Genomic DNA, 13,761 nt, shown 5'->3' with positions numbered 1-13,761 from the left:
TCGAGTTTGTTCTGTTTCTATTTTTTGAGTGGTGCGAGTTTGATAAAGTGATGCAAGTTGTAATAATAAGTGAGAGTGTTTGAGTGGTGCGAGTTGGCCGTGGGCCGAGTTGTCGGGCAACACGTCAACTGAGCAAGCGTAAGCGCATAAGACACCGATCACTGATAACGGTCTCCGAATTTGGATATTTTCTCAAAAATTGGCGTTTTCTGTGGAAAAAAGATTGTTTCAAAGACAAATTTTGGAAATACAAAACACTACATTTATACGTCATATCACAAATATTTCCGACTTTGTATGGTTTCAGAGAAGTTGCGGCTCAATGAAATCGGCCTCTTTCTTTAGTAGTATAGAAATCGAAAAAGGCTAAATTTGATCAATATTGAAATATACGTTGAGACTTCATGGGCATATATAATATTGTTCTTTACTAAAGATAACAGTTAAAATCTAGAAAAAAAACCCAGGATATTGTTCATTTAGCCAGTTAGAGAATCAAAGTGTGTCAGAATCATGTCTTAGTTATTATTTTTTCGACTTAAAGAACATATTTCTCATTTTCACCCTGTAGTTCAAACAAGTTAGCCTCTTGTTTTATTATATTTAGTTTGTTCAGAAACTATTGTTTTCGTTTTGATTTGTTTTGGTTAATTTCATCTCGTTCCGTTCCATTCTTATTCCGTTTCGCACTTGTAACACGTGTCCACTTTTTAGTCTTTCTTCTTTCGTATATTTTAATCAAAAATAAAAAAAAAAAAAAAAATTCAAAAAGCGAAATGATCAAAACTGCACGTTATGTTTAGTATTTTTAGAATATGAATAAATATCTAAACTTTAAAATTTTAGAATGATTTTTAGAGTTTTAAGTTTTTAATTATTTGATGAAAATTGCAAAATTTCAAAACTTTGATAAAATTTCCAAAAAACTAAAATTTAAAAACTTTTTGAAATTTTGAATTGATAATTGTTACACGGACCGTTATTGTATGTCGAACCGGTGTTGGTTTTTAGATTTGAAGAATAGTGTTGCTTGTTTCTGTTTAATTTAAACACAGCTTTTATAGTCTCGGGACGATTTAGACCTTGATCTATTGTGTGTACATCATATAAACCGATATTTTTCTTGGAATCATTGTTTTAATTTAATGCATAACTCTAAACAGCATTAGCATTATTCACTGACGTATTTATGAAAAAAATCAACAACTCATAATTTTTCATCTGGTTTTATTTACAGGTCGATGAGGGTGGTAAAGGGTTATTTTCGTGCAACGTGTTTTGCCATTTTTATTTCACGCGCAGCCGTGAAAAGGGTTCGTTATTCACCGTGTTTCGTGAAATCGGTAAAAAGATCAACGTGCAAGAAATTTTTATTGTTCGTTCATCGTGAAATGGCAATTTTATTTCGCGTTCTTCCGTGCAGATACCCCCCCCCCCTGTACGCCCCTCGTCGATCACAACAATGTACAAAAAGTCCAGTGGGAAATGATTACCCATTAAATGTCATTTTATTCTTAGTTTTTTCTTCATGTTACTGGTATTTTTGCTAAGCATCCAATGGCAATTCGTGATAGTGACCATTTATAACCAGCCCAGCTATGATTAAACATTGATAATAGTAAACAAATCAATCTTTATTTAGCTCAAATAACCTATAAGAGTGTCTGATAATAAACAAACGAGGAACGGCGGAATTGAACGAATTTAAAATATAAATATGATTTTTCACAGCTCACCTACAAAAACGAGAATTAGAATGTACAGATAATATACAGTATATCTGACTGATGGAGGGTAACGTTCAGCGACAAATATTTCTTGAATACTTGGGACATTCAAATGTTAATGCGGCAGTAGTTGTATATATGCTCGAATGGGGCCCGTTGAATGAGAAAAAAAAAAAGAGACACGAATAGTGACTGCATACCCTATACAGCGGATCCAGTCATTATTAAAAGGAGGATTCAACCCAGGAGAAAAGGGGAAAGGGGAGGGGGTTCCAAATATATGTCCCCATTCAAATGCTTTGATCTTCAAAAAAGGGGGGTTCCAACCCCCGGACTCCCCTCTGGATCCGCCACTACTGCTATAGTTGGACAAATCCACTCTTCAAGGTGGACCCGAATAGTGACGCCATACCTTATTGTTGGACCAATCTACCATCGAAAGTGGACAAAGAGACACGAATAGTGAGGACATACATTATAGTCAAACAATTATACCCTCAAAGGTAGACACTTAACGCCAATAGTGACGGCATACCCTATAGTTAGACAAGTCTACACTTCAAGATGGATGGATACCCTTGAAAGTGGACGGTACACCTAAGAAAACGGGAGCAAACCCTTCTTAGCTAAACGCTCACCCTTTAACTTAACACCTTTATACCCCTGAACCATAAGCCCGTGGTAGTTTTGGAAAGGAATAGTTTGTAATGCACAACAAGTTAGATTCTTTTTGAAAGGTTTATGGGCCCTTAAAAGGGCCGTAATGAATTACCCATCTATGATTGGAAAATTGTTGAAACTGTAACGTGGTGACCCACTATCTCCACATAGCCGGTTATTTGGTTGGTCGAAATCCAGCGGCGATCTTTCCAAGTTATTCCAACCAACTCATGAAATTTAATCACCAGTTTCCTGAATTCATGAACTCTCTGACTAATCTCTATAGTCGTCAATTCTTCTGTCGCTCTCTTCAGACAGCTTTCCATAATGTCCTCGTCCCAAAACAAAGACTTACGAGGAAACACTTCAGACCAGACTTCAACATGGCAAGTTAAATTATGGCGTCTAGCAATGTACAACTGCATTTTTGAAATGAGCAACTTTAGCTTCTTATCTTATCTTATCCTGCTGAATGGTTCCAGTAAAACACAGAAGGCGTGGCTAAATTGTTGTAAACCGATTTTATTGCGTAAACCCCTGAAGTTCTGTAACTGAATGTAGATTTATTTGAATGGGTAGGCTTTCTAGCTTGAATTTCTGTAAAAATTTTGATTGATTTAAATGTAATCTGGCGTCGGTACATAGAGTAAATTGCCTAAATTCTAGCCTTTATTCTTCCCCGGAAGTAGACCGACCTACCCTGTTGTCAATCAAAACAAAATTGTGCAACGGAATGCCTAACTCGAATAATTCAAGCCCTTACCGTCTCCGATTCTCTCCACCTTACAAATAAATCTACATTCAGTTACAGAACTTGTGTAATAATAAAACTACACCATTTTAAATAAAAGTTATATATTTTTTTTAAGAACTACATTCGTGGGTACCGGACTGGTTGCCGTAACTGGGATCCTATTCCAGATGCTAATGCTTATTCAACAGGTCAATTAATAAGCTATTGCGCATGTATATGAAAGGTGGTCATAGAAAGAACAGACGTATTCCGAATAACATCCGGTGTTCCGAAAGACTACGGACATCGTCCAATATATACTGCGTAAACCCTCAGGGGTTTACGCAATAAAATCGGTTTACAACAATTTAGCCACGCCTTCTGTGTTTTACTGGAACCATTCAGCAGGATAAGATAAGATAAGAAGCTAAAGTTGCTCATTTCAAAAATGCAGTTGTACATTGCTAGACGCCATAATTTAACTTGCCATGTTGAAGTCTGGTCTGAAGTGTTACCTCGTAAGTCTTTGTTTTGGGACGAGGACATTATGGAAAGCTGTCTGAAGAGAGCGACAGAAGAATTGACGACTATAGAGATTAGTCAGAGAGTTCATGAATTCAGGAAACTGGTGATTAAATTTCATGAGTTGGTTGGAATAACTTGGAAAGATCGCCGCTGGATTTCGACCAACCAAATAACCGGCTATGTGGAGATAGTGGGTCACCACGTTACAGTTTCAACAATTTTCCAATCATAGATGGGTAATTCATTACGGCTCTTTTAAGGGCCCATAAACCTTTCAAAAAGAATCTAGCTTGTTGTGCATTACAAACTATTCCTTTCCAAAACTACCACGGGCTTATGGTTCAGGGGTATAAAGGTGTTAAGTTAAAGGGTGAGCGTTTAGCTAAGAAGGGTTTGCTCCCATTTTCTTAGGTGTACCGTCCACTTTCAAGGGTATCCATCCATCTTGAAGTGTAGACTTGTCTAACTATAGGGTATGCCGTCACTATTGGCGTTAAGTGTCTACCTTTGAGGGTATAATTGTTTGACTATAATGTATGTCCTCACTATTCGTGTCTCTTTGTCCACTTTCGATGGTAGATTGGTCCAACAATAAGGTATGGCGTCACTATTCGGGTCCACCTTGAAGAGTGGATTTGTCCAACTATAGCAGTAGTGGCGGATCCAGAGGGGAGTCCGGGGGTTGGAACCCCCCTTTTTTGAAGATCAAAGCATTTGAATGGGGACATATATTTGGAACCCCCTCCCCTTTCCCCTTTTCTCCTGGGTTGAATCCTCCTTTTAATAATGACTGGATCCGCTGTATAGGGTATGCAGTCACTATTCGTGTCTCTTTTTTTTTTTCTCATTCAACGGGCCCCATTCGAGCATATATACAACTACTGCCGCATTAACATTTGAATGTCCCAAGTATTCAAGAAATATTTGTCGCTGAACGTTACCCTCCATCAGTCAGATATACTGTATATTATCTGTACATTCTAATTCTCGTTTTTGTAGGTGAGCTGTGAAAAATCATATTTATATTTTAAATTCGTTCAATTCCGCCGTTCCTCGTTTGTTTATTATCAGACACTCTTATAGGTTATTTGAGCTAAATAAAGATTGATTTGTTTACTATTATCAATGTTTAATCATAGCTGGGCTGGTTATAAATGGTCACTATCACGAATTGCCATTGGATGCTTAGCAAAAATACCAGTAACATGAAGAAAAAACTAAGAATAAAATGACATTTAATGGGTAATCATTTTCCACTGGACTTTTTGTACATTGTTGTGATCGACGAGGGGCGTACAGGGGGGGGGGGGGGGGGTATCTGCACGGAAGAACGCGAAATAAAATTGCCATTTCACGATGAACGAACAATAAAAATTTCTTGCACGTTGATCTTTTTACCGATTTCACGAAACACGGTGAATAACGAACCCTTTTCACGGCTGCGCGTGAAATAAAAATGGCAAAACACGTTGCACGAAAATAACCCTTTACCACTCTCATCGACCTGTAAATAAAACCAGATGAAAAATTATGAGTTGTTGATTTTTTTCATAAATACGTCAGTGAATAATGCTAATGCTGTTTAGAGTTATGCATTAAATTAAAACAATGATTCCAAGAAAAATATCGGTTTATATGATGTACACACAATAGATCAAGGTCTAAATCGTCCCGAGACTATAAAAGCTGTGTTTAAATTAAACAGAAACAAGCAACACTATTCTTCAAATCTAAAAACCAACACCGGTTCGACATACAATAACGGTCCGTGTAACAATTATCAATTCAAAATTTCAAAAAGTTTTTAAATTTTAGTTTTTTGGAAATTTTATCAAAGTTTTGAAATTTTGCAATTTTCATCAAATAATTAAAAACTTAAAACTCTAAAAATCATTCTAAAATTTTAAAGTTTAGATATTTATTCATATTCTAAAAATACTAAACATAACGTGCAGTTTTGATCATTTCGCTTTTTGAATTTTTTTTTTTTTTTTATTTTTGATTAAAATATACGAAAGAAGAAAGACTAAAAAGTGGACACGTGTTACAAGTGCGAAACGGAATAAGAATGGAACGGAACGAGATGAAATTAACCAAAACAAATCAAAACGAAAACAATAGTTTCTGAACAAACTAAATATAATAAAACAAGAGGCTAACTTGTTTGAACTACAGGGTGAAAATGAGAAATATGTTCTTTAAGTCGAAAAAATAATAACTAAGACACATGATTTTGACACACTTTGATTCTCTAACTGGCTAAATGAACAATATCCTGGGTTTTTTTTCTAGATTTTAACTGTTATCTTTAGTAAAGAACAATATTATATATGCCCATGAAGTCTCAACGTATATTTCAATATTGATCAAATTTAGCCTTTTTCGATTTCTATACTACTAAAGAAAGAGGCCGATTTCATTGAGCCGCAACTTCTCTGAAACCATACAAAGTCGGAAATATTTGTGATATGACGTATAAATGTAGTGTTTTGTATTTCCAAAATTTGTCTTTGAAACAATCTTTTTTCCACAGAAAACGCCAATTTTTGAGAAAATATCCAAATTCGGAGACCGTTATCAGTGATCGGTGTCTTATGCGCTTACGCTTGCTCAGTTGACGTGTTGCCCGACAACTCGGCCCACGGCCAACTCGCACCACTCAAACACTCTCACTTATTATTACAACTTGCATCACTTTATCAAACTCGCACCACTCAAAAAATAGAAACAGAACAAACTCGAAGAAATGTCACCCAACGGTTTAATCATTAGATTGTTTTCTTCTTCTCTTAGTAAATTCCTCCTTTCTCGGAGCACCCGTGTCACACAGAGACAGAACTCGCACCACTCGAAAAATAATACTACAAACTCGCACCACTGAAGAAATGTTTTAAATCATCAGAGAATTCTAGATCGTCTTCTTAATCTCTGATTTATTTCCTCCGTTCTTGGAGCACCCGTATCACACAGAGACAGAAGCTAATAATTGGACATTCAATCTCCTTTGGTAGAAATACTGACAAACTAATAAAAACTATCCTCATAATGCATCAGTGCATAAAAACAGTTTGAGAAGCACGAACCCAAGCTGTGTATCACCATAAACATTTCAAGTAGTCTTGAAGCCGCTAGTAATGTTAATTATCTGTACTGAAAGTATTTTACAATAACCTTGCAGTATTACGATATATAAGAATGCTCTGGGTGCTTTTTAAAACGGTATTTAGCACCGAGTACAGGGGATTCATAATCTTTTCAATTCTACATTGTATCTTATGCTACCTTTGTTTTTCATGTCAATGATATTTTATGATTGATAAATATTACAGTGGTAAACTCCTGAGTTTTTAAAAAAGGTGAAAGAAAACTAAAGAATAGCAGTGAAAAGTCTGAAAAATTTAATATAAACACAAATAATCTACTAAACGAGAACAAAATATAGTCTTCTCAATTCCATCTCATGCTAACTTTGTATTTACAGTCAATAATAAAATAATTGATACGTATTACAGAGGCGAACTCATTAGTTTTAAAAATAGGGATAAGAAAACTAAGGAATAGCAGTGAAAAATCAGAAAAAAATAATATAAAAACAAATTTTCTTCTATAAAAGAGATCTCCACGCAATAAATAAGATTACAATAACAAAACCCTTAATCCGCCCATGTACTATTTCCCATTGACAATAACATTTGAAGTGAATGGAATATCCAAGAATAATTTAAACAAAACATGACTGCATACGTCCGAAGCGCTTTTCTGTATTTAGCTCAGAGCTGACTATTTGGAAGCCAAGTAAATATAAGAACCGAAACAATTGAAGAGGTGTATGGCCAAAAGGGACATTAAAAATAGCAAAATCTATACAAGGGAAACTTTGGCAGATGGAGTTGAAACCTGAGTTTCTTTATAATTTATATATAAACGGTCTATTTAAAAAAAAAATATTGTAGGTTGCCAGTGGCAAATATTTCATGCATATTCAGGACGATAACAAATTAACAATAAATACAATAGGTAGGACCTATAATAGAGTCCGTTCAGGATGTAGGTCGGCAAATTTAGATTGCCACTGGAAAATGAGGGTATATTGGATATATATATATATATATATATATATAAACATGTCTAAATTGAAAACAACGTTCAAACCTATGATTGCGTTGGATAAAAACCGCATTTTTTATACGTATGCATGCAAAACAAATTTCTTGTTAGAGGTGATTAAATACAGCACAAACAACATTTTTCTAAAAGACCAAAAAAGTGAAAAAGTATATTTTAACAAAACGCATTTGACTAGCAGGCCGAACAACTGATGTTCTTAAACCCTGCTGACTGCCATTGGCGATTGCTAAATAAACGGATCACAAGATGTAACAAAATGGATCTTTATTATTAATTTAATACCAAACGGAAAACAATAAACTTGCGGAAAAGATGGTAGACCGCAAACATAAGGTGCAAAAATTTGTACACCATATCCGGATTTCGACATTTAATGTCTCTTCAGTGATGTTAGGAATCGAAACGGTATTTGGAAGGCCATATAATTTACCTCAATTTAGGATAGACTCTTGAATTTTGAAGAGTCGAAATAGGATGAACGGATCATATAAACCTGAAGGCAAATATAATACAAGTCCAAACGAAAAAATATAAATAAGTCTAAATTGAAAACAACTTTCAAACCTATGATTGCGTCGGATAAAAACCGCAATTTTTATACGTGTGCATGCAAAACAAAATTTCTTGGTAGAGGGGTTTAAATACAGCACAAACAACATTTTCCAAAAGACCAAAAAAGTGAAAAAGTATATTTTAACAAAACGCATTTGACTAACAGGTCGAACAACGGATGTTCTTGAACCTTGCTGACTGGCATTGGCGATTGCCAAATAAACGGATCACAAGATGTAACAAAATGGATCTTTATTATTAATTTAATACCAAACAGAAAACAATAAACTTGCGGAAAAGATGGCAGACCGCAAACATGAGGTGCAAAAATTTGTACACCACATCCGGATTTCGACATTTAATGTCTCTTCAGTGATGTTAGGAATCGAAACGGTATTTGGAAGGCCATATAATTTACCTCAATTTAGGATAGACTCTGGAATTTTGAAGAGTCGAAATGAGAAATTAAACCCATCCACACCCTCAGTTGAAGTATCTATTCTAATAGTTTATTACATTAATTCGTCTTTCAAATATTTTCATTTTCATTTTATCTGGATTTTTTCCCTCCATTTCACCCACTTCAATGTAAAAGGTTTTGATTTCAACTAATATTTTTAACTGCATTATCCCAACCTGAGACTAAAACTTAATTTGTATTTTAAAATTTCTGATCACTTGAACAGTGACGTCTACACATAAACCCCTTTATTTTATTTTAGTTTTTTTTTTTATTCCAGAAACAATTGCCATTTACCGATATTTTCATCTAACCGCTCAGTTATCACACATTCTAAGTTCACAGTTTCCCCAAACTATAAATAAGCGACATAATATTAATCCCCTCACAAAAACGCCTTCTGTAAATTTGTATCTCTAGCTTGTCTGATGAAATCTTTTTAACCATAAAAAAAATACGTATCGTGTGAAATGAAATACGTATCATATATACGTTAAGTCGTGTTCTCTTAAACAGGATACAAATCTGACTTCACATGAGGTAGAGTCTGAAAAGTAAAATTGCGGGGTGCCACCATGCAGTAAAAGAGGAACTGCTTACCCTTCAGTGGCATCTGAGTTCATCCCTTTTTTTGTGGGGTTTGTGTTTAGTTTTCTGTGGAGTGTTGTTTGACTTATCACCATGTAGGATTCTAAATCAAGATATCATCTACGTTAGAAACAAACTCTGTTTTTAAGTGTATATTTAGAAAAGCTAGTACGTGCGTAAATGGTAGAGGTCAAATGTTGAGAACATACTTTACTCTTGAAAGCAGCTCTTTTTTTTATATGACCGGAAACTATATATATACGCACCTGAAGGAAACATTGGATCTACGTCAATAAGACAGCAACCTAATGATACAATACCCATAATCTTATTTTTTTTTTAATTACCTTCAGTTTGTCCTTTACAAAATGCTTTCTGAAAGTGGATAACGTGATTTTTTAGTTTTGGTTCAATCTAGACGCCTTTTAATTAACTATCGAGATGACCTTCGAAGACTTCCGACAGTCATATAAACCGATATAAACATAGATATAAATAGATGGCGAGCACGTGCAAATGGTATTTTTCTAGGTCTGTTTGATTTCATATTATAGGTTGAAAAATAGGTCAAACATAGTTTTTACATGTTTAAGAAAAACTTTTGTGGATCGAATCGGTCAACAAAATGATTCACTCTTGTTTCACTTTCAAAATTTTTATTCTTTTCCTTTTAAATCTGAACATGTCTAGTACATGCCTAACACACTTCTAGCTAAGGGTTTAATTGAAGGTCACATGAATGCATTGTACGAGTTCAATGAGGTTAAAGAATTGACTTGGAAGTCAAAAATACATCAGCGATGTTTCCGATCTTAATTTGACAAATTTGGGTCAAACTGACTGCTAAGAACGAAATATTATTTCGAAGTTTTGCTTTTAACAATACTTGAAACAAAAAGAATCATATATTGTTTTGTCTCAATCGTAGCTAATGCCCCTTTAAAGACAAGCAACATTAAATTTATCAAAACAAAACTTGCAAGAACAAGAACACATCAAACAAATCTTTTGTATTAAGTGTCGATATTTTGAGTCAAACATTTTTCTATCGATTTATATAAATTGTCCTTTCATCTTCATTTTTATTCGGCTTTTTTTTTTCTTTCTTTTTTTTTTACTTTGTTTTGGTTTTGTTTTGGTTTCGTGGTGAATCCCCGTCCTGTTTTCTTTTGATAGTTAGATTTGTAAACTATGGCTTGAAATCATAGCACACCAATTCTCCTCGTCTATCATCAGATATACCAATAAGTATGAACACTTCTGTGTATGATATAAAGTTTATTACATATGTTGAATCAAATATAATTCACTGAATGGTTATTTTGATATACCCGTTATAATATATAGTAACCGAAAGAATATCATCAAGAGCTAATTTTCTGATTTTGTGTTTCAGTTTTATAATGTTTACACTGAACCAAATTAAAATCTTTTCCTTCAGATTTCTGTAAACAGCACCACAAACTCTGAAAAACAAATAAAAAAATAACGTAATTTGATCAAACTTACATACATGTATTTGTTTATCCGTTTAACTACTCCTTTCTGATGTTTCTGAAAATCTAAATATAATCGTTACTTTCGATACAGTATGTACCGTGTATCAATACGCAAGCGGCATCCGTTACTGTGTCGGCTTCATAGATACAGTGTCACGTCCTATTGTGGACATTATCAATTACAAGATTAAAACCTAATAGGAACCGATGACTGCCATATAACTGTATTTGAAATGGCTGTAAATATGAATATTACCTACTATACTACATAATACATGGATTTGTTTATCAGTTTAACTACTCCTTTCGGATGTTTCTGAAAATCTAAATATTACCGTTACTTTCGATACAGTATGTACCGTGTATCAATACGCAAGCAGCATCCGTTACTGTGTCGGCTTAATAGATACAGTGTCACGTCCTATTGTGGACATTATCAATTACAAGACTAAAACCTAATAGGAACCGATGACTGCAATATAACTGTCTTTAAAATGGCTGTAAATATGAATATTACCTACTATACTACATAATACATGGATTTGTTTATCAGTTTAACTACTCCTTTCTGATTGTCCCGAAAATCTAAATATTGCCGTTACTTTCGATACAGTATGTACCGTGTATCAATGCGTAAGCGGCATCCGTTACTTCGTCTGATGCATAGATGCATTGTCACGTCCTATTGTGGACACAATTAATACCAAGATTAAAACCTGCTTAAAACTCATGACTGTCATATAACTTGAACTGACACGACAGTACATATGCATGGATATTACCAATACATTCGATGCTATATTATGCGACCGAATGAATCTTTCCTGTTTCGGCTGAATGGATACACTGCCGTGTCCTTTGGGAGACATCATTAACTGCAATTTCAACCTGGTCAAACCCATCACTGTACAAAGTCATGACAGTCATGGTGACCCACCAACTATATCCTTGCGTATCGTTTCAAAAGATTTCCCCGAAAATGACCTCTAGATGTCTTTTAGTTTATCGTGTCGTTTGGTTGCTGTCTCAATGACGTATATCATAAATCTTCTTTTATTCATAATTTTTCTCCAAAGTTTGATAAATACATGTTTCTATTCCATACTCTAATATAACAAGAAAACAATACTTTATACCTTCTAAACTTATCACACCATCTTTATTTTTATCCGCCAATGAAAAGAATTCGTCACATTCCTCGTCTGATAACTGGTCTCCACAGTTGCGCAAAGCACGGTATAGTTGCCTCCGGTTTAAGAAACCTTTCCCTTTAGTATCAAAATATGCAAACGCTTTTCGAAGTTCATGTTCTTGGAAACTTGCTACTGCATAATGCTGTCGCATTAACTTTTCATACTCATAATAGTCAAGACTACAATCCCCTGTAGAATAGAAAAAATACTAGAATGATATTTAAATCATATCATGCAGTTCCAGTATGAAGGTCAAGATTTAAAAAAAAACAGCAATGATAACGATCGATAATGTTCATTCAATGTATTGTTTCCCAATGTTTCGTGAAATTATTAAGAAACAAGGTTCAAACTTCTGTCAGGCAAAGATGACATTTGACCGTTTTTGCAATTAGCTGTCCGAATTAGTCCTTTTTGTCGTATAGCTTCCACTGGTGAATTTGATTGAGACTTGCCATCTACATACATCGGATTTCTCTCAGCCATCCCCTAACTTCTTCCACTGTTGGTTTGAGGCCTACCGTCTACATCGGTTATTCCCAGCCACCCCGTAATTTAACACCTAACGTTTACATTCTGTTTCTCCCAGCCATCCCGTAATTTAACACCTATCGTTTACATTCTATTTCCCCCAGCCATCCCTTAACTTTACACCTACCGTCTACATCGGTTTCTCCCAGCCAACCCCTAACTTAACACCTATCGTCTACATCGGTTTCTCCTAGCCATCCCCTTACTTTACACCTACCGTCTACATCGGTTCATCCCAGGCATCACCTAAATTAACACCTACCGTCTACATTGGTTTCTTCTAGCCATCCCCTAAATTAACATCTACCGTCTACATCGGTTTCTCCCAGACATCCCCTAACTTAACATCTACCATCTACATCGGTTTCTCCCAGCCATCTCCTTACTTAACACCTACTATCTACATCCGTTTCTCCAAGCCATCTCTTATCTAAACACCTACCATCTACATCGGTTTCTCCCAGCCATCTCCAAACATAACACCTACCGTCTACATCGGTTTCACCCAGCCATCCCCTAACTTAACACCTACCGTCTACATCGGTTTCTCTTAGCCATCTCGTTACTTTAACACCTACCGTCTACATCGGTTTCTCCAAACCACTCCACTACTTAAAACCTACCATCTACATCAGTTTCTCCAAGCCATCCTCTAACTTAACACCTACCATCTACATCAGTTTCTCCCAGCCATCCCTTAACTTAACACCTACCGTCTACATAGGTTTTTTCTACCCATCCCCTAAATTAACACCTACCGTCTGCCTCGGTTTCTCCCAGACATCCCCTAAATTAACACATACCGTCTACATCGGTTTCTCCCAGCCATCCCCTTACTTTACACCTACCGTCTACATCGGTTTCTCCCAGGCATACCTAAATTAACACCTATACCGTCTGCATCGGTTTCTTCTAGCCATCCCCTAGATTAACACCTACCGTCTACATCGGTTTCTCCCAGGCATCCCCTAACTTAACATCTACCATCTACATCGGTTTCTCCAAGCCATCTCCTTATTTAACACCTACTATCTACATCCGTTTCTCCAAGCCATCTTATAACAACACCTACCATCTACATCGGTTTCTCCCAGCCATCTCCTAACATAACACCTACCGTCTACATCGGTTTCTTCCAGCCATCCCCTAACTTAACACCTACCGT

The 13,761-nt window shown here is 35.5% G+C and overlaps 1 protein-coding gene across 1 annotated transcript in view; it reads right to left on the bottom strand.

Annotated features, from left to right (window-relative positions):
* Positions 1-10,467: 10,467 nt before the first annotated feature.
* LOC127723317 (calmodulin-like) overlaps positions 10,468-13,761 on the bottom strand; it is a 5,852-nt gene continuing 2,558 nt past the window's right edge. Inside the window, exons 3-4 of the mRNA XM_052229884.1 lie at positions 12,009-12,254; positions 10,468-10,839 (exon numbers count right to left, since the gene is read on the bottom strand). Coding sequence (XP_052085844.1) covers positions 10,811-10,839; positions 12,009-12,254 — 275 coding nt within the window. The 3' untranslated portion in view covers positions 10,468-10,810. The remainder of the gene's footprint in view (positions 10,840-12,008; positions 12,255-13,761) is intronic.

The sequence above is a fragment of the Mytilus californianus genome, unplaced genomic scaffold, assembly GCF_021869535.1.
Source record: "Mytilus californianus isolate M0D057914Y unplaced genomic scaffold, xbMytCali1.0.p SCAF_13, whole genome shotgun sequence".
Lineage (NCBI taxonomy): Eukaryota > Metazoa > Mollusca > Bivalvia > Mytilida > Mytilidae > Mytilus > Mytilus californianus.
Note: the sequence above shows the minus strand (reverse complement) of the source record. Positions and strands in the feature narration are given on the sequence as shown.